The sequence below is a fragment of the Pagrus pagrus genome (assembly GCF_965226575.1).
Source record: "Pagrus pagrus genome assembly, chromosome: 17".
Lineage (NCBI taxonomy): Eukaryota > Metazoa > Chordata > Actinopteri > Spariformes > Sparidae > Pagrus > Pagrus pagrus.
Genome location: NC_140201.1, coordinates 6,200,033 through 6,227,623, shown reverse-complemented (window position 1 = coordinate 6,227,623; position 27,591 = coordinate 6,200,033). Strand labels below are relative to the sequence as shown.

General features: G+C 43.8%; 1 protein-coding gene across 1 annotated transcript in view; it reads left to right on the top strand.

Moving 5' to 3' along the window:
• The first annotated feature begins 483 nt into the window (after positions 1–483).
• nfatc1 (nuclear factor of activated T cells 1) overlaps positions 484–27,591 on the top strand; it is a 48,083-nt gene continuing 20,975 nt past the window's right edge. Inside the window, exons 1-7 of the mRNA XM_084379617.1 lie at positions 484–825; positions 2,122–3,169; positions 3,535–3,694; positions 10,510–10,712; positions 13,020–13,192; positions 16,223–16,363; positions 25,636–25,691. Of these exons, the coding sequence (XP_084235743.1) occupies positions 807–825; positions 2,122–3,169; positions 3,535–3,694; positions 10,510–10,712; positions 13,020–13,192; positions 16,223–16,363; positions 25,636–25,691 (1,800 nt within the window). The 5' untranslated portion in view covers positions 484–806. The remainder of the gene's footprint in view (positions 826–2,121; positions 3,170–3,534; positions 3,695–10,509; positions 10,713–13,019; positions 13,193–16,222; positions 16,364–25,635; positions 25,692–27,591) is intronic.

Sequence of the window (27,591 nt, the reverse complement as noted above, 5' to 3'; positions counted from 1 at the left end):
GTCTCATAATATTTTACTTTTATCTAATAATTTTGACTATCTCATAATTATGACTTTTTATCTCATAACTATGACTTTCTTTTTTTTAACTTTTCTTTCATGTTTTGTTTGTTTGTTTGTTTGTTTTTCTGTTCATCTGGCAGAAGTGAGCTTCCATACCATCATGCGCTCCCTAAGATGTTTTCTCTTTGATCACTGGAGGTTTGCGTTCATCACTCCCATGCTGGCGCTTATTTTACTCATCTCGCAGCCTTCGGGCTTCACTGCCAGCTCTGTTAATTGGCCTCCTATGCCTCTGGAAACCCCAGTGAGAGAGAGAGAGGGAGAGAGAGAGAGAGAGGATCTCCACTGGACCCATCTGGTGGTCGGCCGTGTCAGATGCGTCACAGCGCGGAGGGGCGGTGCGTCGCCACCGAGGTGATCCCCGAGTTTAAAAGCGCAGAAGTCCTGTGTGCGCCGGAGCAGTGCGTCACAGCGAGCCAGCAGCGCCAGGATCCCCCGAGTCCGGTGTCTCAACACAGCGACGAGAATAGATTTTTCTGAGACAACATCAGTCATGATCCACGTGTTTTAATCTTTCTCTCTCAGATTTTTCCACTTTGGATTCTCTTTTTTTTTTGAAGTTTCTTTTCTCTTCCACTTCTGTCACTCCTCTCTTGTTGTTTGTTTGCGGCGACGCAGCGAGAGAGGATCCGGAGCAACAGCTGGGGACTATATAAACTCCGCTATATGGATACGGAATCGCTCCCATCCGCAGCTGTACTCAGAGTTTGATCTCAGACGTTTCTCTCTGCGCAAAGAAGAAAATGAAATCTGCTGAAGAGGGTGAGTTTGACTTTTTTTATTCATTACAGAAGTGCAGTGAAGCTCTGAATGTGACATTAATTCAACTTCTCATCGCTGTTTGACACTTCACGCCCTGATGTGATACAGTATACTGTGGTCTAATATTGAATTAGGGACTTGGCTGCACTCTCCTCCCAGTTGAATGCCTGTATTCAGCCTCAGTATTAAAGCAGCCATGGAGATATTCAGTGCGCCCCTCCCTGATGATTTGGTCCTGGTGTGGGCGTGGTTCTGAAAAAGTGTTCCCAAAATAGTCAGAATTGAACCTTTTTTTTGTTTGTTTTTCGCTAATGGCTGACATGGCATTGTGGGTAATATCGTGAGTGATTCAGATCCCAGGCTCATTTGATGGCGCAGCCCCGAGGATGTCAGCTAATTCAAAGTCTAATTATAGCAAACAAACATTTCAGCGCTACTGTGTCACACACCGCAAGCAGCGTTAAATGCGAGCATCATTTTCTTTTATTACGAGGACTCATATGGTGCAGCAGTGATGTCATAGTCTTTACGGTGGGGCCCCTAATTCTCTTTAATTTACAGCAGACAGGAGCTGCGGTGACTGCAGGCTGTCTGTCTGCCGCTGCAGCCGTATCAGTGCTCTCCTCTGCGCTGTGGTTACACTCGCCCGGCCTCATGCCACCATACAACCACAACTCCCATTACCATGCTGCCCCCTCCTCTGCCCCCTGGTTGTGACCTCGGCCGTCGCCACAGACGGGGCAGAGTTTCATGTGACCCAGCGGGAGCGCTGTTGGCACGAGACCCCTGGATACAGCGTGCACCTTTACAGCATGCAAATAAACCAATCGTGTCCCTCCTGTGTTTATTTTCGATTGGCCGCTGGAACATGAAGCCGGCCAACAAAAGCATCAGTGTGTGTTTTCATAGTGTTGCAGTTTACGGGCTGCAGCGTGTGCGTTAAGTGGCATAAGTCTGGCAATCGGTGTGAAGTGGAAAAGTCCCACCTGGTGTTGCCTTTGGTTTATTTTTAGACTTGGGGTATTTTTGGCGCCGTTATTAGTGTTTCTCACCTTCGCTTTGTATAAATTGAGCCATTCAGAGAAGTATTTTTGTGTTTGGGGATCCCCTTCCCCTTCTCGAGCTTCTGCATCAGGATGTCTCCACAGCCAAATCTGGTAGGCAAGCTGTTCTTTTGCCATTATAGGTAACAGCTCTCATAAGACTCATCTTGGCTGCTGCCTCCCTCTCAGTGAGGGAGCCAGTGAATGTGTGTTTGATTATCATGGTAACAAACTCACTCTGTTTGCTTTCCAGATGCATATGGCTACACGCCAAATGTCAGTCTCTCCCTCCCACTGGGCAACCCGTGTCTTCCCTCCCAGTACCACAGCCTCCAGTCCAGCCCCACTATATCCGTCTCCGTCACCGAGCCTCAAGCTTACGACGGCCAGGATGACATGAGAGTGACCGGCTACTACTCGTCCTCGAGCGTCCGCCCAAACGGAGCCCCGACCTTGGAGAGCCCTCGTATCGAGATCACGGCCTACGGCCAGTTTCCTGAGGATGAGGTGGAGGAGAGCAGCCTTCCTGTAGCCAAGAGAGTCAACTCCATCGTGACGCTGACCCTCCCCAGTGCAGATGGTTACCGCGACCCCAGCTGCCTGAGTCCAGCCAGCAGCATCTCATCTCGCAGCTGCCACTCCGACGCCTCCTCCTACGAGTCCAGCTTCTCCTACAACTACGACAACTCGCCCCAGAACTCCCCCTGGCAGTCACCCTCTGTGTCCCCCAAGGGCTCCACCCTCACCCTGCCAGGTGATGGCTGCATCTCTGGTGGCTCCCCTCGCCACTCCCCCTCCACCTCCCCTCGCACAAGTGTCACAGATGACAACTGGATGGGTCAGCGTGGCTCCAGGCCCAACTCCCCTTGTGGTGCGAAGAGGAAGTACAGCTTCAACGGCAGTGGAGCATCACACAAGCCCTTCCAGTACACCCCCAATCACTCCCCTGGACTGTCCCCGCAGACCTCCCCTCGCCTCAGCGTCACCGAGGAGAGCTGGCTGCCAAACACTAACCAGTACACCAACTCGGCCATCTTGGCAGCCATCAACGCTTTGACCACAGATGGAGTGACTGACCTCGGGGAGGGAATCCCCATGAAGGCCCGGAAAACGAGCCAGGAGCACAACCCCACAGTCAGCCTGAAGGTGGAGCCTGGAGGGGAGGAGCTGAATCCAGGGGAGCTGTGTCTGGACGAGCACCCCTCAAACCGCCTGCCCTTAAAGAAGGAGGGCTACTGCGGAGGGTTTCTGGATGTGCCGCAACACCCGTACTCCTGGTCCAAGCCAAAACAATATGTCAGGTAAGCGAGGGATGACAGCCTGAGTTACAGCTGGAACAAAAAGTGTTGAAGGGAAAAGTTTTTTTTTATCTGCTCGAGATTTATTAAAGCGTAAAACTGCAAATAAATTTAGAAATAAAATTCAGTGTTTTAAGAAACTTAGAAGTTGTCGGTTCATGCACTTAAATTGCATGTGCCTGCTGTGAATATTTACTGACAGCAGCGAGTTTAAACACCTTCGTAAATTCACAGCAGCTTCAGCACGCGGCCTGGCACGTCGCACTGTTCACATTCTGCACATTCTACCTTGATAAGTGTCTCTAAAATAAGCCCTCCTCCCTCCTTGTTAAGCCGACATGATGGACGTGTTTTTTTGCCCCCGACAGCCCGTCCCTGCCAGCTCTCGACTGGCAGCTGCCGTCCAGCTCGGGGCCGTACAGCCTGCAGATCGAGGTGCAGCCCAAGTCCCACCACCGAGCCCACTATGAGACGGAGGGCAGCAGGGGAGCCGTGAAGGCCCTGGCAGGAGGACACCCGGTCGTCCAGGTCTGCTCAACCAACACTTCTTAACTTTGCTTGTCTTGTGTCGTTTTCAAACTTGTGAGCACTTAAGGGAGCAGTTCACCAAATATGGTGCAGCTTATCACTAGAGAAAATGCTGCCTGCTGCTAACCTTGGCTCCTGTTAGCTGTGCAGTTAGCTATCCAGACTGGGAGCTTGAAGCACTGGGAAGTGTTGTTGTTTACACCCTTAGATCACGAGCTTTGGACAGGATGGGCCGGGGCTAACTGGTTAGCATGTTAACTTCAGTAGAAATCTCTGCAACACACTACATAGACGTCATAACATCATTTATTTGCATTCTGTCAAGGATTTTTAGTAAATTCTTAAATGTTTTAACTAAAATCTTGCATATTGCACCTTTAAAAATACATTATTTACACTCGACTTGCAGTCAAGCTCATGCGGTAGTCAGCTTAGCAGCTACAGTGAAGATTTCAATTTAAAATAGTTGTAAATAACATCTTTTAAAAATCTAATTTGGATCTTTTGAATTACTCCAAACTAGAGTGAATAGATAATGACTGAGTCTTCATTTTTGGGTGAACTCTTCCTTTAAGGCAAACACTGACTCTCCCTTATTCGGATTGTTTCATGTGAATATTTTTGGCGGTAAAATAATCCAGTAATTCACAGGAAAAAAAATCCTCCTCATCATCGTCATCGTGTAGCCCTTCAGTTTTATCTCATGACCTGCCCAAGAGGCCCAGACCAGATGTTGAGAACCACTGAGCTAGACTGTTTGGTTTCCTGTGATGATTAGACGACACACGGTGCAGCCATTAGACTCATTTTCACTCCTGCTCCTTACCTCGTCACTCCTCGCCTCCACACTTTCCCTCCCTGTGTTTTACCTCATGTGTTTAAATAGATGGGGACGACATGTGTTTCATGGTCCGGCTGTTATGTTATTCAAAGATGTCACATTTCTGAATGGAATACCAAAGGTATGCTATTAGACAGACCGGTCCACTCAGTCAGTTCCTGTCCAGACGAGGGTGACTCAGACTTTTCCATTACGTTCTCGAGTGCAGCACAGACAGTTACAAAGTGATGTAGCATGGCCAGTAAGAGCTTAGTCATGAGCTTTAACCACAGTAGCTCTGGTGGTCGAGTTTGAAGAAAAAAATGTGGACAACTGCAGATATGTTTTGGTTTCAAACCCATCTGGTCCCCCCGACCATTACTCAGCACCGCTGACCTCAGTCTCTGAATAAATAAAGGGTCTGCAGCGAGGAGTCGGGCAGAGTCAGTGGTTAGCTGTGCTGTCAGTTTAATTAATACCTTTTGACTTTTTATTAATACGTCACAAGAAAACGAGAAGGTTACCAGACATTCGTCACACGTTCTGTGTTTGCCTTTCAGTTTTGATAAAATGTGTTTTTAGACGTGAGAAACCACAGAGGAGCAGTTAGCTAGTCGTGCCCTTTAGTTTGAATGGGAAATGCTAACATTGCTAAGCAGCCATTTTGCTGCTTGTATGGTTACGACATGGGAAGTCGTGCACGTGAAATACTTCACGGACAAATGGTGAAAATATTATTTGCGAGGCAACAGCGTCTAGAAGCCACTGAGGCTAACAATGTAGCAAGCTAGCAAGAAGCTCACATAATGTAAGAAATGCAAAGGCATAAAAAACACGAGGCTGTTGAAACAAAAATTACAAAGAATAATACAAGTCAAGTCAAATTTATGTATAGATGTTGACTAAAGCGCCGTCTAGACAAGTTTAGCCTCAGTAGCTAAAAACACAAATACAGGAAACATAGTCATACACATCAGAGACACAGCTTATACACAAAAATACACAACACACCACAAAAATGCTCTACGTCAAGAGGACTCAAACCCTAGAGAATTAGAGAAAGCTTTGAGTCATTATTTAAAACTGTGACTCAAATTACAATACAAGTATACTCACCAGAGTATGCTATTACTCTGCACAAAACCTAATAGAAAAAGTTAGCAGTTAGTTAGTGAACAGTGTGAAGCATTTAGCAGCTAAAGTTGGTGGAGACCAAAAATAGAGCTAAAAGAGAGTGAATATTAGAGTAAAACACCAAATGTTTTAATGTTCCCTTGTATGCTCAAATGTATAGTAAACAACTACTACTGTAACTACATGTGCATTGGGCCAATAATGTACATAGCAGAGTTAATGGCTGAAAAATGTCACTAAGTTGAGTCTAAAATAGGTCCAATAAAGTATTTTATGATTTATTATTTTGTGACGTGGGAGGTTAGTGGCGAGTTCCCGCCGTTGTGTCCAGATCAGATGGTCAGAAACTATATATATGCTCTGTTGTTGTCTTTATCGCAAGATAGGTACCACTATCTTCTGGTACTGTAAACGTAACAGGCCACACAATAGTTGGACTGTTTGTCCTCACATTAATGTCAAACTCCACCTATGGGCCAATATCAACTTTATAAGGTGATAATATGTCAATTTGTTGGTTTGAGCGTGTTGCACCAACCGAAAAGTGGCTGAAAAACATGTTGATGCAGCTGTATGACATGAGAGTTAACCAATACTGATATTTGTATATAAATATTATTTATAATCATGTTATTGAGTAAATAAAAAAGTGATAAGGAATTCTTGCTGATGCTAACATAAACACATAACATAAACAAACAGTTTTGAAAAGAATCCCTTAAATTTATTAAAAACAAGAAACGTACTGAGCGGCTTTACTGGAGAAAAATGAACTTTTCGGTGCTTCTTGGTGGACAAACTATGTAATGACAGCACTGTTTACACATTACCTCTATAATACTAATACAATATAAAGTATCTGTGGTTGCTGTGAACAGCTCTAGTGAGGACTAGGAAGGATCTCGAGTTTCAGCCTGAGAAAACGATCACTGTGTCTATCTCGAGCCAAGTGCTTTAAAGTTAAATTTAACAGTGTTGTGATGTATTTTCTATTGTTAAAACAGGATTAGAATATGGAAACAGATTCATTGTGTTCGTCTGCAGCAGTGGAGCTGAATATTTGGAAAACAAAACACGTTGTACCATCCAGCTCGTCCCAGCCTCGGCCGCACATCTGTGCGAGACGCGCGTATTTGTCCATGAGAAGGTGCTAATGATTTAATGACATGGGTCTGGGTTCACCCCGGCTCAGAAAGAGAGTGTGTGTTCTCTTTAAACCTAAACCCAAACCTCCCCCTTACTTTTCCGCCAGCTACCACCCCAACCACACAGACTTCCCTTTGTTTAGGAAAGTTCCCGTGTGTACGGCTGACATCATTGCGCGCTGCGTCCTGCGGAGGCGGCAGCGGCTAAACCACACACGTTTCTGGCAGGCCCTGATGGAGATGTTGGAGGGAGCCTCAGAAAAAAAAAAAAAGAAAAAAAAAAAAAGGCATCTGTGTGACTTCCTGATTACACGTTACACATGGCGCTGCAGCCCTCTGCTGTGGACGCTGGCTGACGAATCCTCACCCCTGCGCCTCAAACCCTGCCCAGACTCCACTGAGTTTATTCTGGATGGTGCACTTTTTTTTCTCCAGCACAGCTAAGCCAGCTATTTTCTGTTCTTTTTCAATGCCATCGCCGCTGCCTGCCTCAACCACACCCGCTCTTACACCAGCAGCACACTGAAGTATGCCCCTCTGAAGTGCTGTGTGCAGTCCTCACCGCAGTTAATGCTCAGGGTTTCATGCTGTACTTTAGTGGAGAGGAAATACCCCCCATTTCACGTCTGTGAGGTCTTCTTTTTTTTTTCTCTGTCTTGAAGTCAGCTTTTATGATCTGCTTGTGGCTCAGAAAACACATCCAAAGAGCTGTTTTGAAGTGCACTTTTGTTATAATTCGGGAGTCATGTGAGTTTTCTTAGCCTTGTGATTAAATTTAGATTGATAAGCAAAAGTTTAATTAACAAATATCATGTGAAGCAAAAAGCGTGACAGGATGAATCGCCGGTCACACTGAGATGTTGCTTCCTCGAAAAAGTGTGCGTGTGTTGGGAGGGTCAGCGACGGGAATGGAGAGGGCACCCCGGTCGTCCTCACCCCTTTCTCTTCCTCGTTGGTGCCTTGAGCAGCGGGAGGCTCAGCATTCCTCTTGTGGGTGATAATATGAAGCAGGGAGGGGTGGCTGCGTTGCCAAATGGTGGAGGAGCGCAGGGGTTTACAGAAAGTGGTATCAGAGTGAATTAATTACATCAACAAATCATAACCGCTGTCTGCTGATGCTGCGTTATAAAACAGATGTTTCACATCACAGAGCGAGAAAAGAAAAAGTTTCTTGATACTGAAATTGCCCACTTAGATAATTTAACGTCTCAAAAGAAAAATCGATGATACAGTTTTCGAATCGATCCGAAACAGCCGAAATCATTCAGCCGTTATCAAGTTTGATCGTATTCGTTTGATGCCGAAGCAGATAATCAGTAATCTGTTAGTAATTACAGTGTGAAAGTGACCCCGTGCAGCCGGCTACCTCACTTCATCACACTCCTTCCTGCTGCCTAAATAAACAGCATTGCTAGGCAGCAACCCATTTCCTTACACAAATATACAGGGCCTTTGCAGGCTCTTACCCCTGACAGGGATCCTCCTCCAAATCACATGTTGTGCCTCCCCGGTCGGAGCCTTTCACTCTTGTTGTGGCCGCCGCTCGCCTCCACTGCTCTTCGTGTGTAAGTGAAAACTGCGGGCTGCGTTTCAACATTTCCCTGCTGGTTGTTTTCAGCTGATAGTCTCAACCACAGTGGAGGATCATTAGGCGGGGTCCAGTGTTTGCTTCTGTAACTCCCTGATGTGCATATATATCGTCCATTTTTCATGCCAGTTCATACACAGAAGGTCCCAGAATCTGTATATTTGTTAAGGTTAAATATAGGAATAGTTCTCCTTAAAGGTGCATTATGTAGTTTTTTAATCAGAAGAGAAAGATCTTCATTGACTGATTTTTTTTTTATGCATAAACAAACTCTCTTTGTTTTCATGACTGAATAAACAAACTGTCCTCAAGGGAAAACACAAATTTTTATTTTACTTACTTTTTTTATTCCAGTTACTTTGTTTATATTTGCAGGACGCTTCTCAGTCTCCAGCTTTCTAGCTTCCAACACTTTTTGGGGACCTTATCCCCCTCTGAGGACAGCTTTTTTATTCAGTTATAGACAAATATCAAATAGCTGTCTCTAAGTTTAACACTCTGATTTATTTATACTAAATAATGCACTTTTAAGTTTTACAACAAAGTAAAGTTTACTTAAAAGTTATTATTGCATGAATTTGAAATGTAACTCCTCATACACTGTATGTTTACAAAGTTGACTTTACTTTAAAAATGTCAGGAAATAGATTACTGCAGTATCAGTGTTATTAAAGTAAAAAGTAAAAGTTGCTTCGTCAGATTTTACAGTGTGGAGCAGTTTCCTTCCTTTACCCAAACTTGCTCTGCTAGTTAAGAGCTGATCACTGGTGCCATTTCAAGTGCAGCATAATTGCCCGATTTCATTGAAAAGGAAAAAGTGACTTTCTTTCAAAACTTTAAAATTTTTAGCTCATACAACTTAAATTTAATAGTCTACTTTACTTGGTAATTCTGAAGTACTCAGTTTCCTGATTTTTTTAAACTACATTTATCTGATACATTTAGTTACTACAGTAGTTACTTTGCAGATTTAGAGTATTCATTGTTTATAGGCTATTAATTGTGACGTGTTACCAATTAAATATTGTTATGGCGAGACATCGTGGATGCTGCATCGGAGCCAAAGTAGCACATTTTTAAATTTGTTTATTTTATTGGCCGATAACCGGAAAAATGCTGAATATCGGCCCCCGATAATCGTCCAGCCTTCCCCCAATTAACAGTGTTTTATTGTTTTCATCTCTTCAGTAAAAACACATATTTTTCTTCACATACCTGATTGATTTATGACATTTTGACTGCAGCCCAACAAGAATGACGCATGACTTGACTAACATATATATATATAATCTACACATGTAATGCACGATAGATAGAACTTTGCACATTTCTACATTGGAACGGCTGTAATCTGTAATTGTACACATTGTTTTTCTTTCAATTGTACTGACGTCAAAATGCCAAATATCCTGCTCTAATTCCTCCCGTCACACTGTATGGATAACATACATAACTCTCAGACGGTGTGTCAGTAGTAGCCGCTGCTCTCAGGTTTCAGCCTGCGGCTTTGGGCTGCATGCCTGCAGTTTGGGTGGCTGAGGTCATCCTGGCAGGAGGCCTCCTGTCAAGCAACACCTTTGGAGGTCTGGGAGTACTTTAGAGGCTCAGAGTCGGGCCCACCAGCTCCAGAGAGAAGCACTTCTGTGCTGTCTCCAGCTCCGTCCTGCTGGGATCATTTTACTGATAAAAATCAGAGCGAGTTCACCACTGAGAGTTTTTCTTGACCCTGATTGGCTGATGGTTGGTGGGTTTGACATGACCTTGGCTTTTCTGGAACACTAGCTTAGTCTTGTCACAAAGCGAGCGCTCGCAAATCACGACGCCGCTCGCTGTAGGTGGTTTTACTGGCTGCCCCTGAGGTTCAGCTACTGTGGGATCTACATGTTGGCAAGCCTGACATGAACTCATGGAGGCAGTGTCTACAGGCCATTGGTAGTAAATTATGAAAGATGAAAAGGGTGATCACAAGATCCTAAATGGGGACTTTGTTTGAAACCCAGCACACAGAGAGCCTGACCTCTGAAAGACCTTCATTTGTTTTAACCCTAGAGTAAGAACGGGGATTTTGTAAATAAGGACACGAGGGTTTAACCACGACTGCATCCTTTCTGTCTTTCTCCCCTCGTAGCTCCACGGCTACATGGAGAGCGAGCCTCTCACCCTGCAGCTGTTCATCGGCACAGCTGACGACAGGCTGCTGAGGCCACACGCGTTCTACCAGGTCCACCGCATCACCGGGAAGACGGTGTCCACCCCGAGCCACGAGGCCCTGCACAACAACACCAAGATCCTGGAGATCCCTCTGCTGCCGGAGAACAACATGAGGGCCATGTGAGTATCAGGCTGGATTTGGTGGTGTGCAGATGTGTTCAGGTGAAAATGAAACTTTTTAGCAACTGGAGTTATGTTTCTTGTGAAGAAATATTCAAGTAATTTAAGACTTGTCTAGGGTGTCAGGTCTTCATTAGATTAAAAGTCTTTGTGGACTCGTCTTACATTAGTTGAGACTTGGACCAGAAGTTCAAGATATGAAGGTTAAAAGTTACTAAATCGACTGAAAAGTAAAACGTTTTGTACATCTCGAGTTATATTCAAGAATTTCAGGCCAAATCCAAAACAAGTAGATGTCATTGTCCTTCAAGAGAAGTCAGAGTGTCGAGCTTCGACACATTTTGAAACAAGTCCAAGTCAAACATAGAGTCATCTGAAGTGAGTCCATGTCTCAAATTATTCAAAGCAAGTCGGAGTGAAGTCTCAAGTCATTTGAAACAGGACGATGTCAAGTCTCAAATTATTTAAGTCAAAGCAATCAAATAATTCAAAGTCCAAGTCAAGAATTCAGTCATTTGAAACACGTCAAGTCCGACTCAAGTCTCAAATTACAAAACAAGTCATCTGAGAGAAATCTGTTTGGACCTGATTCGAAACCATCATACGTCTCAAGTCATTTGAGACCTTCTGGGTCTCTATGAGTATTTGCAAGTCAGTCAACAAGATTTCCATGTGTGAATACAGATCTCTCATCTTCCTCTCATCGTGTGTTTTTAACATACATATGAGTCCTCAAGTCATAACTTGACAGGTCAACATAACCTTGCTGGTCTACGGAGACTTGACAGAAAGAGTCAAAAATAACTGCTGCCACGACATCGTGAACATCTGATGCTCTACAGTTTGTCCACCACACCCAGTAAACACCAGCTGCTCTGCAAAGATGACTATCGCTGTCGTTCCATGAAAACCTAGAAGACCGACTTTAAAGAGTTTACTTTTACTGAAGGATCTTCCAGCCTTCTGTAGGATGAACTTTTGTTCCTCTTGTGCAAATGAAATCCCGACAAAATATGTCAAATCTCCGCTTTTCTGCAGCTCTGGAGATGTGAAATGTGTTCCTGATGTACAGTTTTCTGTGCGTCTCGCAGCCGTGTGCTCCTCGTGTGTGTTTTGGTCGTTAAAGTGTTACCCTCTGTACACATTTTATAACCTCAGAGATCAGATTACCGGGGAAGCTCTGGGCTGCTAACAGGGACCTGGGGTTTGTGTCTGAGCTGCAGGCAGTAGCAGCCTGCAAGCGTCAGCACTTTCTCTGGGTTTTAATGGATGTAACACATAAGCTCAGGATATGGTTTCTCTTTTCTCGTGGAGGACACGCCTCACAGTACTCACAGCGTAGGCCGGGGGATTTGTGGGAGATTTATTCGTTTTGACACGCACTCCAGTGTGACATGTACAGTAGATGTTTTATTATGTGGTACAGAATACAGGCATTATTGTATTTCTGGCACGATGATTTAAGGGGGCATGTTTTAAATTAAATCGTTAATCAACATCTGCTCTGAGTGTTTTTAGCTAATGTGAAGCCGCAAACGGCCAACGTGGTATGCCTCCAATTAACTTTTAATAAATTAAATGATTGCATGAAAGAATTCACTTCTTGCCATCGTGCTTTCTTTCCTAAACTTTGTTCTCAGGCGCTGAGCGGACGCCTCAGTATGTGGGGTTTCATGCTCAGCTTGCCTGCGTAGGCGGAGGGAGCTGAACAGCTGGGGTCCTTAGCATCAACACCTGATTACTTCGCCAGCAGAGCAGACCCTGGTGTCTGGCGAGAAGAATGTTAGGGAGTGTTCAGATGTGTGTAAAAGTTGACATTAACTAGGCTTTGAGGAATGCGGCATCAAGTAGCACGGCGATGGACGCGCCAGAAACCGTTTGGAGAGACTCGAGGTATTCAAGTATGAAAAAGCTAGAAGAGTGCAGTGCAGACAGACGAGGAGGAGGAGGAGGGGGGTTTATAAAGTGTATGATGAAGACTGCAGCACTGTAAAGAAGTGAATTACTGGTTGTAAGATTTGTGGAGGGGGAACAGTATTTCAGGAGCGTAACAGAGATGTGATGAACTTTCCCAGCCATTTGAATTTCACCCAAGAGAAGGTGCACTGAGGTGTAGGAGCTCTGTTGGAGGCTGCTGGTGTTAATCGTGTGTTGACATGACTGCAGCCTCCTTCAGGAGTGGAAATCATTGTGACTTGGCTGCAGTGCTGCATAAATCGCAGCCTGATTAACTGTGAGAGTATGTATGTCACTGATGTGGACAGGCAGACCTTTGGCAGGACTAAAACTTTTCATCTCCGCAAACAGAATCGACTGCGCCGGGATCCTGAAGCTGCGCAATTCGGACATCGAGCTGAGGAAGGGGGAGACGGACATCGGGCGGAAGAACACCCGCGTGCGGATGGTTTTCAGAGTTCACATCAACCAGGCCACAGGGAGAACCGTGTCCCTGCAGGCGGCATCCAACCCCATCGAGTGCTGTGAGTACATCACCTCGTATTTGTTTTTTCAAGCCTGACCTCCTCAGTCCCCTCACGTCTCTGAAACAGTACTTAAAGGAATACTATGCAGGATTTCTACACACCGTTCAGGCCCTCAAATACCTTCGCAAAAGCCCAGAACAGTCCAGAACAGTCCAGTAAAATCAGAAGGAAATAAGAAGATACAGGTAGAGGGCGGGGTCTCTGCTGAATCACACACTGTCCCACACTTCTAGAGTCATAAGAGATGATGAGTCCATGTGTTTCAGTCATAGATTACCTTTAAATGCATGGTCTCATTAGTCGACTTATTGACGACCAACATGTTGGTCAGGACTAGGATCAGACTGATTATTGGGGCCAATATTCAGCATTTTTCCAATTATCCATATCTGTGATTGAACTAATTTAAAAATGTGTATGTTTGCAACATCACTCACACACCGTCGCACCCACAACACTATCTGACTGGTAACACGGCACAATTAACAGCCTATAAACACTGAATAATCTGAATCTGCAAAGTAACTAGTAACTAAATGTATCAAATAAATGTTGTGGAGAGGAAGTATGAAGTAGCAGACAATGGAAATACTCAAGAGAAGTACCTGAAAACTGTATTTAAGAACAGTACTTGAGTAAGAGTAAGAGTTTAATTTTTACTGCAAATGAATATCGGTCCCAAATATCGATTTTCAGTCTCCTTGATTTCTAATAATCAGAATCGGCCCTGAAAAAGCCAAATCAGTCAAACCCGAGTCATCACCCTTCTGAAGGCAATGCAGGGTGTTTGATTTGTATGGCACCTTATCATACACAGAGGTTATTCAAAGTGCTCTACAGGCAAAATAATAATACAAAAATAAAATATAAAATCAGTGTAATAAGATAAACAAATCAGTGTAGTAAAATAAATAAAGGCACCATAAAACTGGTTAGTGAAAGTCTTTAGTTTTAAAGTTTCAGATCAAACATTATATTCTGTGGGCACGAATATTAATGACGGTTAATGGGATGCAATAAACATGTCCTGCTGCACAAAACACTACTACTATTCATTTCTTCTGATGTTTCTCTCATAATCTTGATTTGGTACAGACGTTCATGTTCCCCTCTATGAATTTTATTCACTTTGGCAATTTCTTAAATTAGATTTAGCGTCATCATCAGGTCAGAATGTTAATTTGTGCAATAAGTGAAGCTGTAACCACGTTAGTGCTAATTAGCTCATGTTGCATGCTAACACACAAAACCTAACTGGAATCTATTGTCTATCTTCTGGTGACAGTTTAGCCTCCAGGGGGAACGGCCGGTGTTTCAGGGCTTCTGGTGTAGCCAGCAGATATCCGGATGGCAGATTTGAAGGCCTTTACTTCCTTTTCTGTGCGCCGGTCATTGTTTACAGTCAGATTATCAAATTTATTCGCAAGAATGAAACGACTCTTAATTTATCTGCATCTGACTGCAGATAACAGGTTACCAGAGTCACTCCACCTCTTCTGCTCTCCACGTGGACTTCTTACCTGCATGCAATCAAAGCCTGCTCAAGCAGGATTGGTCAATAGAGTTCGGACCACAAACAGACTGCAAATGGAAAACCAGGATCTATCTGTTTACAGGGATAATAATAACAATAATGATAATAAACTTTATTTCTAGAGCGCTAATCAAACCAAAGTACAAAGTGCTTCACATAGTTAAAATTAAACAGAATGCCATAAAGATAAAACCATACAAGGAGAGCAACATTTAAATCTATTTAAAACCAATAAAATAAGCGTGCGAGTCAGGAATCAGGATGTGCTTTTCAATAAAAAGTACATTTTTAGAAGAAGAAGACACTGACTCGGACTCGTGAGGGTTTCATATCTCTGTTCTTTTGTTATTGTAAATCAAAGATTGTTCGTATTTGGGGCTGTTATTTTGACTAAACAAACAATTTGAGGTCATCGCCTTCAACTGTGGGAAATGAGACTATTATCTGAAGTTTCTAAAAGTTTATAGACTAAACAATTAATCTATTAATCACAAGATAAAGACAGTTATCATTGGATGCAGCCTCTGAAACTAGAGCCACTGCAGATCTGGTGCGTGTGACCGTGAGCTACATTCGAACTCGACAGTATCCGTCTGTGTGAAGGTTATGTAGGCCAATGCTCGATAAACTCCATTGACTCTCTGCGCCGCACTGCAGTTGACCTTTCACTGGACCCGGATAAAGTCGAGCAGATCAACCACTTCATGTGGTTCTGGCACCGAGAGCTGCCATAGAGATTAAGTCTTATGAGGTAAATGAAAGACAGTAGTTAAACCATGATCTCAGCCCCTTGAAATAGACCATTGTTAGTTTCTGAACGACTGCCACAAAGCAATTGTTTTTGACCAAAATTCACTTTGTGTGCGAGTGAGGCAGAACGACACACAGATGGACGGAGATGTGGGAAAGATTGATGCTTCCCAAAGACAGAGAATTAGACTTTTATCAAAATCAGAAAGCAGCAGCATCGAATTACTAAAAGATGACTCTCAGATGAGAAAATAAAGGTATTACTGAATCTCTATTTATGTTTCCCGGTCAATCACAATTAAATTACGGATATCTTTCAGCAGAGGGACCTCGCCAAGACATCAGCAATGCATTTAGGCTGAAAAGGGTTTTGCAAATATTTCACGGAAAGTAGTTCATCATGGATGAAAAACTGAAAGCAAGAGAGGAATGAGACGAGGAAGCCAGAAGGTGAGAGAGAGGAGTAGAGAAGACGAGGAGAGGAAACTAAATATTCGAGACAAAACATCCGCCATAATTTGAGGAAAACACAAATAAACACAACGTGGAGCTGCTCCTTACTTGCTGGCAAAGAGGCAGCGTAAATCTAACATAAAGAGGTGGAGGTTTACAGCTTCTACCGGCTGCTCTGTGAGAGCTGTCCTAGGTAGTGATTCAGCCTCAGTCTGGATGCTCAGGTCTGCATGGGGAGTGGGTGTGTATTAGCTGAACGATGAGGACGGCTCCTCTTCTCCCTCCCACAGCCCAGAGATCGGCCCAGGAGCTGCCGCTGGTGGATAAGCAGAGCCTGGAGACGTGTCCCGCCCCCGGAGGGGAGAGGATGCGCCTCGACGGACACAACTTCCAGCACGACTCCAAGGTGGTTTTCGTGGAAAAGGCACAAGGTAAAAAAAAGGAGGAGTCCTGGAAGTGAGCGCTGTGTCGTCTCAGTAGAGATGTGTGTGTGTTTGTGCGCGTGCGTGTGTGTGTGTGTCTCCCTCGTCGTTGTTGGAGAAACCCCAGGACCGCCTCCCTCCTCTCCCCCCGCCGTCAAAATATCCTCCATCCTGCCAGAGTGCCACATGTGGTGCACATTAATGCGCTGTATTTTTAACCCAGCAGATTTACATTTGCAGAAGTTTCCATTGCCTGTTCAGCAGAGGAATGGATCACAAATGCAGCATGTGTTGTGTGTGTGTGTGTGTGTGTGTGTGTGCCATGCCTCAGTATTTGTTTCTCTTTATCTTACTTGAAGCCGTTTTGGTTTGGAGCGAGAGGGGACTGCTCCCAGATGTTGATACGAGGACGTTTACAAACAGCAATTTCCTTGATTAGCTTCAGTGAAGCAACGTGAGGCTCAGTCAGGGCCGAGGCTGGGCAGCGTAAACACGTGCGATCCTATCAGCCGGTGGCTCATTCAGAAAAGAGGGAAGCCTTTTCATTGTTCCACCTGTGAAAGGAAGAATTCAAGGCCGAGAGCCCCCCTCCGCCCTCCAGCACTGTACAATGGAGTAGTGAGATTGTTTATCAAAACGAGAGGTCTTGTTTCCGTCTCCTCAACCTCTCTGATTTACCTTGATCTCTTCCTGAGAGATCAGTGTTTGAGTCGGGTAACGTCCTCAAAGGCGGAGCGACAGTAATGTCACTGTTAACAAAGAAACTGACTATGAGTTAGTCAAAAATGACAGATGGAGCTCTGCTGAAAAAGCTTAATATATGTACAGTACACAGTATATGTATGTATGGAAGTGGTTTCTGTGTTTGTTAAAGGTGCCCTGTGGAGTTTTTGACCACTTGTAGTGCTGTTGAGCAATGTTCAGCATGTGAGTGACACAATACACAATCCTGCCACTGGTTTCACATTATTCCACTGACAGTTCAACGCAATGAAACACAGCGAGGCTGTGAGCTAGCATAGATGTAGGGGTTGGGCCGATATGATATGAGGTTTGATACCAGACAGTAATATCGAATTTCACTACTAGCCGCTGCCAAGAGGAACATAACGCGAGAGCCCATTAATAGCAGCAGCACTACAGTCCATCATGTTAACTGTTATTTCTCACAACAATTCATCTTGACTTTTTTTTATTCTAAGGTTTGAATGAATAAACTTCCACGTTTAACAGTTTTATCTTCTGGTACCAGTTGCTCCAAACCTGCTCGACTTAATCCCGATAACTGTCGTTCTTTGGCTCCGTCCCCTTTTATTCTGCCTCCATGAAAAACGTGACTAAAAACCGGTCTGAAGGACAACGAATTGGACAGTTTGTTTCGCAGATATCCAACTCCACAGTTGTTGTTTTTCTCTGGTCCTGTTTGCGCTCCGAACCCAACTGTCTTTAGGGCCCTGTGCAGCCTCTGGACTGGTGCTGATGGGTGTGCTCCCTTGTTTTTGATGAGGGTTTCCCCGCGTCTGGCACCAGCATCAGATTCCTGGGCAATCCTACCATGGAAACACCCTTAAGCCAGGCTTCCACAACACTGCCCTCCCTTCTGCTCTCCCTCCATCCTTCCACCTCTCTATCCAAGCTGCCTCTGTGCCACCGGCTCTCAGTTCATTAACTCTCCCAACGGATCGGACTTGGTCTTCGTTACAGCTGCTCTCTGTATAAATAGATGCATTAGACAAGTAGAGACATCTTTGCTCTCCGGGGCTGATGATTCGTCGGTAAAATAAGACGCAGCATCATAAAGAAGACATGCAAAACACCTCATTTGAATATTTAAAAACACGCAACTCATCTCTGCATTTGGAAATTCAATATGCTTTTATTGTTTGTCTGCTCGTGCCAAAGCAGAGCTCTGAGAAACAGTTTTAACGATCGAGCTCATAAATCCGGAGCGCTGGAGTTTGTTGCCATATAGAGCTTAAGCATTTAATTTTATCGATGGACAATTTTCCTGCAAATTTTCCAATAAAGCACACTCGCAAAATGCCGTTCACAAAGCTGCGGTCACACAACATGTTGTGTGTTTGTCCTCTACTTACAGCGTGTGTGTGTGTGTGTGTGTGTGTGTGTGTGTGTGTCAGAGTTTCCCCTGTCATTATAAGCAACACGGGTCATCCCGCCTTAAGATGCAGCCAGAAAAACTAGAAGTTTCATTTGTTTTGATTTCTTTTTTACTGTCCGACGGTCTGAATGATGTTTCCACTCTGCTGACAGATGAGATTCTGGAGAAATGACACATGGTGTGTGTGTGTGTGTGTGTGTGTGTGTGTGTGTGTGTGTGTGTGTGTGTGTGTGTGTGTGTGTGTGTGTGTGTGTGTGTGTGTGTGTGTGTGTGAGTGAGAGAAAGGGAGGAAGAGGCAATGACAGCGAGCACTCACATGTTTTCATATTCATGTTTTTGAGTGTGTTTGTTGTTGCTACCCATGACTCATGCAGAAGGAAATCCCTTGTTTCCCCCTCACAGTCACCTGGTCCTCAGTCAGAGAGAACACAACATGTGAAAACAGTAACTGCACGCAGAAATAACCCAGATAACATCAGTTCGGTTGTCACTCCTGGTTACAGCCAATCAGTCATAACCGATTAAAGTGCTGCCTCGGTGCTGCAGACATCAGCCTGTAATCTGAGCCCGACTCAGTCTCACCTTGCTCTCATTCGCCCCGGCCTGCCCTGAAGATGATGCTGTCTAAGATAAGACGCAGTCACTCCATTTGGGAAATTAGGCCCCGCTGTCCTTTGTTCACCTCTTTGTTTTTGTGGTTTTCTGCTGGAGGAGTTCTCAGATATGATTTATTGTCTGTTAGTTAAGGATGAAATTGCCAAAATGCAAAACACAGGGTAGGAAAGGGAGGATAGAAAGAGTCGTATTTGTGTTTTCTCCATTCAAGTATGAATTTAATTAAACAGCTCACCCGCAGGTCATGAAGAGAGCCGAGCAGCGGCGTTGTGAGAGTAGTAATAACTGTCCTGTGAGAAGCGTCTGTCTCTGAGACATCAACATGTCCCTGTTTTCAGCCTCGTGACCACATTTATCAGATAATTGTAATGTTTGTTTCTCGGTGGGTTTAGCTGAAGGAGATGGGAGATTAAAACTCAGAACATTTCAAAATGATCATATTGAGACATTAATGTTCTTTTCATTGAACAGTCACAATTCAACTATGTTATTATACAGTACTTTGTAAAGTTTATAGCTATAGTCTCTTAAAGCAAATCATATAATACAGTAAATACAGATAAATAAAGCAGTTAGTAAACAGAAAGTAAATAAAACACATCTTAAAGTACTCAAACTCACATCTGACACATATGAATCTGTAACAAAACTTATTTTAAAGCCACTATTCAAAGCATGGATCTGACTGTTGAAGCCAAACTGAAGCATTTTCTGTCACATAAACATTATCAGACTTTACATCGTGCATTACTTTTCAAAATGGCACATCCGTCCTCCATGCTGGCTCCTCATGAGTCAAAATTTGCTAATGATTGATTAGTTAGATGTTTGTTTTTCATTTGTTGAGATGAATCAACACACGAGGACCATCGTGGCAGACATTTGAAGGGGTTAAATAAACATTTTGTAATATCTTTTGCAACACATGCTTGTACTTAAACGACTGAATGTTGGTTGCCAGCGACTCCCAGGACGATGTACACGACCACTCCCAAACCAACATAGCTGACCCTGCATGACCGTCGGAGAGCCGAGAGACGGGCGTACGAGATCTTTGTCTTCACGTTGTGAAACAGTTGCAGTTTGGTTACGTGAAATAAGTCGAGTACATTATTTAATCAAATAAGTCGATGTTTACCTCACTTCCTCCTTTGCGTCCGTCGTTGTTAGCCACAGCTACGTTTAACAAAAAACATAGGTATAAATCGTAATAAGCTGCTTACACAGATAAACTGAGGCCGGTTATGCTGAGGAGGGTTTGACCTTTGAAAGTAAGGAAGTAAGATGATTTGTGTCGTGTTAACAGCAGAAACTAGCAGCCTGATGGTGATGGTGCTTCAGTTTCGTTACATAAAGTGAATTGTTGCCTCTTTCTGCTTTCTCATTGGTTACTTTCACTGGGCTTCTTTCTGTCTCTCTTTATTAAAATGTGGTTTTCTGCTCAGTGTTTCCCCGCCGTGATTGATAATAGATCCTGAAGGAAATCCTCTCAGAGGAGGAACCCTCTGGTGAAAAGAACGCTTTCACATCTGGCCTGTCGCACTGGACAGCTGCCTGGTCTGCTGCAGTCTGTATCTCTGAATATCTGTTTCCCTCATCCATCAGACTCCTCAGCAGCTTCGGAGTAGACGTGTTGTTTGTTGAACCGTCTTCGTCACGTGGCCACCAAAAACAGACCTGGGCGAGCTTTTCATGCCTGACATGCCTAATTGTAAAATGAAAATTGAACTGTGAGAGGATTATCGAGCTGCGAGGCTGCCGTCTGGAGTTACCTGTAGAAAATCACAGATAACCATCCTGCTTTAAGCCTGTGAGAGCAGCAGTGATTTTCCAACATGCACTGTGGTAGCTGGGTTAGCTTTGAGCAGCGGTTTTGTTTTGAGGGAGGGGCGGTCGTCGTTGCATTCACAGAACAATGACTTCCACTTGAATCTGCTCGGCGGTTTGGCTGCCTCCGACACTTCTGAGAACAATGGCTGTTTTCATAAACAAATCAATTACAGTCACATAAACAGAGCGGATTATGTTTCATAAATTACAGTGTATGATTCATAAAAATCTCAGGCCCGTTTGAGAAACTCCAGAGAGTGATTGCTCGATGAAAGCGCTGCCTTGCGTCCAGATGACATTGTGCAGTGACATGTCGAGGAGTGGATGTCAAGTATCTCCTCCGTCACTGCCGCCATTTATCAGCCCCTTCCACACCGCAGTGGCTCGCAGGCGACTTCATAAAGCCACGTGTTTTTCAGGGCGGCAGGAAGGAAGAAGTTTCAGTCATCAGTCGGAGGACAAGGGAACTCTTTCAGCGTGCCACATGGGCCTGCAGAGCATGTGTTTATATTTACTGTATGAGGGCTTGGGCACATGCCACCCCGCTGTTTCACTCTGGGCACCAAAGTTTCACTCCACCCAGCTCCAATTAAGGAGCACAAGGAGCTGTTTGATTCCCTTTATAAACCCAACATGACAAATAGCTGTATTGTATATTGTTTGATCCCCCTCGGCTGCCATGACTGTGTGTAGCACACCACCGCCGCTGTGCGATTGACTGCTCTGTGTTATGTCTGCTCTGAGAAAGTAATGATTTGTATAGACCATTGCTAACGAAATGTGAATCGTAAGACTTGCGAGGCTGGGACGCAGCCAAGGCGAGCGCAGCTTGGGCGTTGTGAGAGTTGGAGAGGGGTACTGGGTTTATATGGTCGGGGTGGTTTTAGGCTGAGTTGTTTAACTTAGATAATGTTGGATGATATCCAGCACAGTGGGCCAGGGAGTAAGGAACCATATTGTGCTCGTTGAGGAGGACTGGAGGAGACGTGAGTGCTGCTGGAGTTTTTCATTGGATCGGTGCAGGCGTTGTGCAGATGTTGCCCTATAACTCTGGAACATTCTGCGGTTATCAATTACATTCTGTGGTTATCAATTACCCGGTACTCTCCTCTCAAACAAAGGCATCCCACGCGTTCAACTTTTCAAAAGCTCTTACTTTTTGAGAAGTTTCCTGGCAAAAAGGTGGCCGGGCACAGAAAACAGAGTGCTAAATTTAATTTTTCTATCTCTTGTGTTGATGTGAAAAATGATGTGAGCGTGAGTCAGAGAGAGGGAAAGAAAACAGACACGCAGAGAGAAAGAGACGTAGAGGGAGATCTGAAAAACATGTTTACCTCCTGTGGATCGACATGGGCTGCAAAGGCTTCCCTTCTGGAGGGCTTCCCAAAGTGAAGAGAGGCGGCGAGAGTCAGAGGAGGAGAGAGCGAGAGGGAGGGAAGAAAAGACGGAGACGGACTGGCAGATTGAAGTTTTAGTCAAACAAACAATTTTAAGAGGCAGATCTGCTTTCATGGAAGAAGGAATCCTCTGATTGGTCGAGTTGGAAAATCAGTGGAAATCAAAGTTTTCTAGCTAACTGACGAGTTATAAAGTCAGAATAGACTCATATAAATTGTCACGGTACACTTAAAATCTCCCTCAACAACATGAAACTAAAATATCCACGGTACACGGTGTGCCAGCCGAGATCCTGTACAACTTCCTGTACAACAGACTGTTTTCCTTTTCATACTTGTTGTTTACACACAGGTTTCCTTGCAACATGGTTCCCGAATGTTATATTTGGTTCATAGTCACACACACCGGCGTGTTTCCTTGCCTGCCAGATGTCTACACCTTGCTGTGCACCAGCCACAATTGTTACTATGGTGCCCAGACAATGCAATACCGTTGTATTCGACAAAAATGTCCACATGTTTGCTATTTTGCTGGGGATTTTTCTAATAGTTCAAGGCTGCAACATCTGTGTTAACCATGGTTTCGTGTCTTTGTTAGAAAAGGGAAAATAGTCTGGAAGTCTGTTCTCAACGAGCCAAAAATGTTACCGAAAAGTTTGGGCGCTGTGTGACGAGTAAATAAAAAAGAACGCAATGATTTGCAAACAAACTGACTTACATGTGTACTGACAACAGTTTTACACAGCGTACCAACTTTATTGGAATCGGGTCAGAGAAGCCTTTCGTTTTTTGTTTCTCTTCACTAACGTTTATTCGACGGAGATAAAAAAAATCCACTAAGCGTAATTTAGACAGACTGTTATAAAGATGTTACTGCAGGACTAATTGCTTCGTTTAGAGGAGCTGCATGTCGTGACATAAGGTTCCATTTTCAGCAGTACTCAGTAAAACCAAAACCATGTATCTGCAGTGTCGGGTTGCAGCACAACTGCGTTTTACAACTGTGTGCAGCCGCTGCAGATCACTCGGTTCTGCAACAACTCGGGCACGAGGCTGACAAAACTGGTTTGAGTAGTTAAAGGGGCACAATGTAGTTTTGAAGAAGACATTTAAACTCAGAATTTCAATATTTGCAATATTAATGAAGTAATTATGCAAACTCAGAAATATTTATTTTTTCCATAAAATGAATAAACAAGCTGTTCTCAGAGCCCAAAACTACATAATGCACCTTTAATCATAACAACCTGTATATAAAACAATGTCAGTCTGAAGCCCAAGTAAATATCTGAATACTATCTGGATGTGGATATCGTACACTGAAGCCTCTGTCTCCAGGTGCTACTTGAAATACTCAGACACAGAGGTCTGCAGAAAATCCTGCCAAACAATTATGATCCTAAAACCGTGTGTCCCAGTTTTACAAAGTAATAACCAGCAGGTGCTCTGGAAAAGTCACCAAATTATGTATACTCAAGAAGGGTCTTTATGCATGTTCAAACCTGACTGTCAGCCCAGCTGAGCCCCTCTTCCCTCAGACGTCTCCCACTTATCTCTGGTTGTTGGAGTCCTGACAGCTCGCTGCATCTCTGACCTTTTTGTACACAGATGTCGAGAGATGCTCTCATACTATTTTTCCCTTCAACATTCCCATTCGAATACTTGAACTTGTGAACCGATACTGAGAATCCTGACGTTACTTCTGTAGCTTACATTGCAAACATACATACTTGTAAGACACTCATGTGACGTTATATACAGTATCTCCTGTGCTTGTTGAACCCGACCGCCCGCCCCGTATACAGACTTTTCGCTCTTCACACTTCTTCTCCTCACTTCCTCCTTTGCAGCCGTAATAATTACTTCAGCCACCAGAGGTCGCTGCCAAGCAACAAACGTAAATATGAGTTTTAATAAGCTGCTTTCATTTACTTCCCATACGGTGTTTTTTGTGATGAGGACAGGCTCTTTTATCTGGCTGAAACTACGTAAGAGTTGTTTTTTGGCACTTTTGGCGCAGCCTTTTTTCTTCTGTACATAGTTTTTCTATCTGTAAGGTCTACAATTTGATGTATTTCTTGTATTTTTTGTTCAGTGACCTTTCTGAGTTGCATGAGTGAGAAACATCACACACTGAGTTAATAAATATTCATGTGAACACGCTTCTTTCCAACACCAAGGGTTTAGCTTTCAGAGACCTGGCTATAAAACTGGTTGTTTCTTAATTAGATTTTTCCTCTGTGGGTCGAGTGGTCACTTTCTTTTCGGTGACACACCTGATTCAACTTCCTCCTGAAGAAGCAGCTAAAACTCCCCAACAGGGAGAAAAGTAAAGGCAGAGTGAGATCAGAACAGAGGTGAACAGGTTTCCAGTGTCTTCTCCTCAGACATAATAGAAGCTGTCAGTGCCAAGCTGCACCTCCTCCATCTCTGCCACCTCACAGCTCCGGCTGCTACCCCATCAGTCTGCACCGCGCTGTCTGCTCCGTTCAAACGCTCCACTTATCAAACTGCAGACAGCCCGTTGAGCCACACAGCACATATCTCAGTTGAATTTCTTCAAGAGAGATCGGCAACAGCTGATCTTTCTTCTTCAAACTGCACTTGAGTTCCCACGTTAAGACATTTTCACAGTCATTAAATGTCTTTTTAGGGCCTTGTTAATGAGTCAGGGGTCTGAAGAAACTGCAAATGTTTCCTTCTGCGTCTAATAAATTGGCAAAAATATAGTTTTACGCACACCTCGTCGGGCAGAATGACAAATCAAACGTGCGCTCGTGTTTTCCCGACAGCTCGTATTTACTGGCTGATGGGAAGGCCTCTTTATTGTGGCGAAAAAAAAACACATTACCGGAAAAAGAGAAAATACCAATAGCATTCAACAATCATTATATGGGGATAGCAGAAGGATTCCTATGAGAACACGAGGAATAAGAAGTTGTCAGTTTCCAGTCGCTGCGTGTTAACGAGCCGACCAGCTGCTCGAGCATGTTGGGATTCCACACAGAGATGAAGTCAAGGCTTTCTCTCCTCCACCTCCGATGTCGCTCATCTCTTTGGTATGACTGTTTTTTTCTAGGATTGCATCAGATTTCTCTCCGTCTGTGCGGCTCTTTCTGTCTGTTAGACTGAGGATATGAGCTCATGAGTGTCGGGTCAGACAGTGTGACGTGTGTTTTATATATCACTGATGTAACAGATAATAATAACAACACTCGTTCCATTTCTTCATTTCTGCAGGGAGCCAAGTAGGTGGATTATTTTCTGATTTGTCATTAAAAAAGCTCTTTTTTCTCTCTTCTTCTTCTTCTCTCTTTCAGACGGTCACCACCTCTGGGAGACCGAGGCCAAGGTCGACCGAGACGCCTCAAAGTCTGTAAGTGATCCATGTGACGCTGTTATCGTGACGAATCCGGTCTGATTTCAGGATTAAAGCGCCGAGGCAGCTGGTCTCAATCATTTAACTAAGTGGCAAAGCATTTTCGATCTAGACTTTAGAAAAAAAACAAAAAAAAACAGATGTCTGAATCAAGAGAGCTGAGAATGGAGCTCATCTCGGCCCGCTGGACCACAAATCTAGACTGTGTTTACTTTAAAGGGCCAGTTCACCCGAAAATACAACAGTAAGCTAACAGAAGAACATATTGTCCCATTTATCTCGAATTGTAGCCAAACATGCAGTCATGTTTTGTCTTTATGCAAACTGATTTTGAAGTATCCACCAATGACACTTTAAAAAAATAAAAAATTTCAGCTATATGTCAAAGTAGAGCTGAGCGATACGACCTTAAAATAATATCGCGATACCTGATAAATATCTCGATATTTTGAAATCTCGTCAAAAGCACTTTAATTAGTCCTACTGACTATTGGTGCTTTCTCAAAATATTAACACAATCAGATTTCTAATAAATAATCATCAGTAATGAGGATATTTGAGGATTTGAGGATAATTGCCAGTCGACACAATGAGAAAATATGTTGTGTTGTTGTTTGGAGGAAGACAAACTGTAACAAATACTTTTTGTATGTAGTGCTCTTTCATTCTTTATATCTTCAGTCCTGAAACTTTATTAAATTCGAATAGAAAATATATATTTATGTTTGTCTCATTTCATCTAATCCCTGGACCTTTAACAGGGGTCTGCGACCTCTTGAGGTACTCAGAGTTACTGCAGCGGTGCCGCCAAATACACTACTCAAAATTAGTTAGGGATTTTAGTGTTTCACTTTATTGTTTATTCTGTGGCATTGCTGAATTTTTATTTTGTGTTTTGTGATTATTTTTGGCCCCCAATAAATATATATTTTTTAAAAATGCACATGCATATGCACTCATATCCCAATAACCCTGAATAGGGTAACAACAACAAAGTTTTTATAACACTAATGATGCAATGATGTGAGTAAGCTAATGTCACCTTACACTAAATCTCTGTGCAGCACATACAGCATCCATAACAGCAAACTAATCAGCTTCTTCCAGTTATCTCAAGGGTACGGACATACTCGTAAATCACTCTGGATCGCTTTGTAACTTATCGAGCAAGAGACTCTGACACACTCTCCACCTCAGAAACCACTGGAGATACTGCAGCGGTTGGGCTAACATGCTAACAGGCTAGCCACACTAGATGCATGTGCAGCATCCACGTGTGTCTCACGCTTTTCGTATTGGCGTATCGGCGGCCACACTGAGTCGCGTTCTCTGCAAAAATTGACCTGAAAACGACCTGCAGACAGTCATACAGACATCATACCAGCGTCACACTAATGTTTTAATGTCTGTATCTGTAGAAAATGTCACAGACATGAAGAGATTACACACAACAGGTGAAGAGCAGTTTTGTTTCTTCTCACCCTCCCTCCCTCTCTTTCCCCATCCCGCTTTCTCGCTCCTTTAAAGGGCGCAAAAGAAAATCAGGTCATCATATTTATTGATAATTATCAAAGGCAAACTCCATGTAAGCTGCTCAGTAATGCAGCTGCCACGCACTACACAAGCATCCAGTGTGACCAGCCTGTAACATTAACCATGCTACAGCTGCTGCCCGACGTGTTTATACCCGGCACTACAAGGCGGCCTTACATGTTATTGTAGGCGCACAGCAGAGTTTTATACAGTATGTGTGTAGGAGTCCCTGCCCCTTCTCTATAAAAGCAAAGGTGTCCATGGCCTGAAATCTAAAAGTTTATCTAGATCTAGATCATGAGCTCCACAACGGCTATGTTGCGAAGCTACAGGTGACGTCAGGGAGGTTTCTCCATGTTTTGTA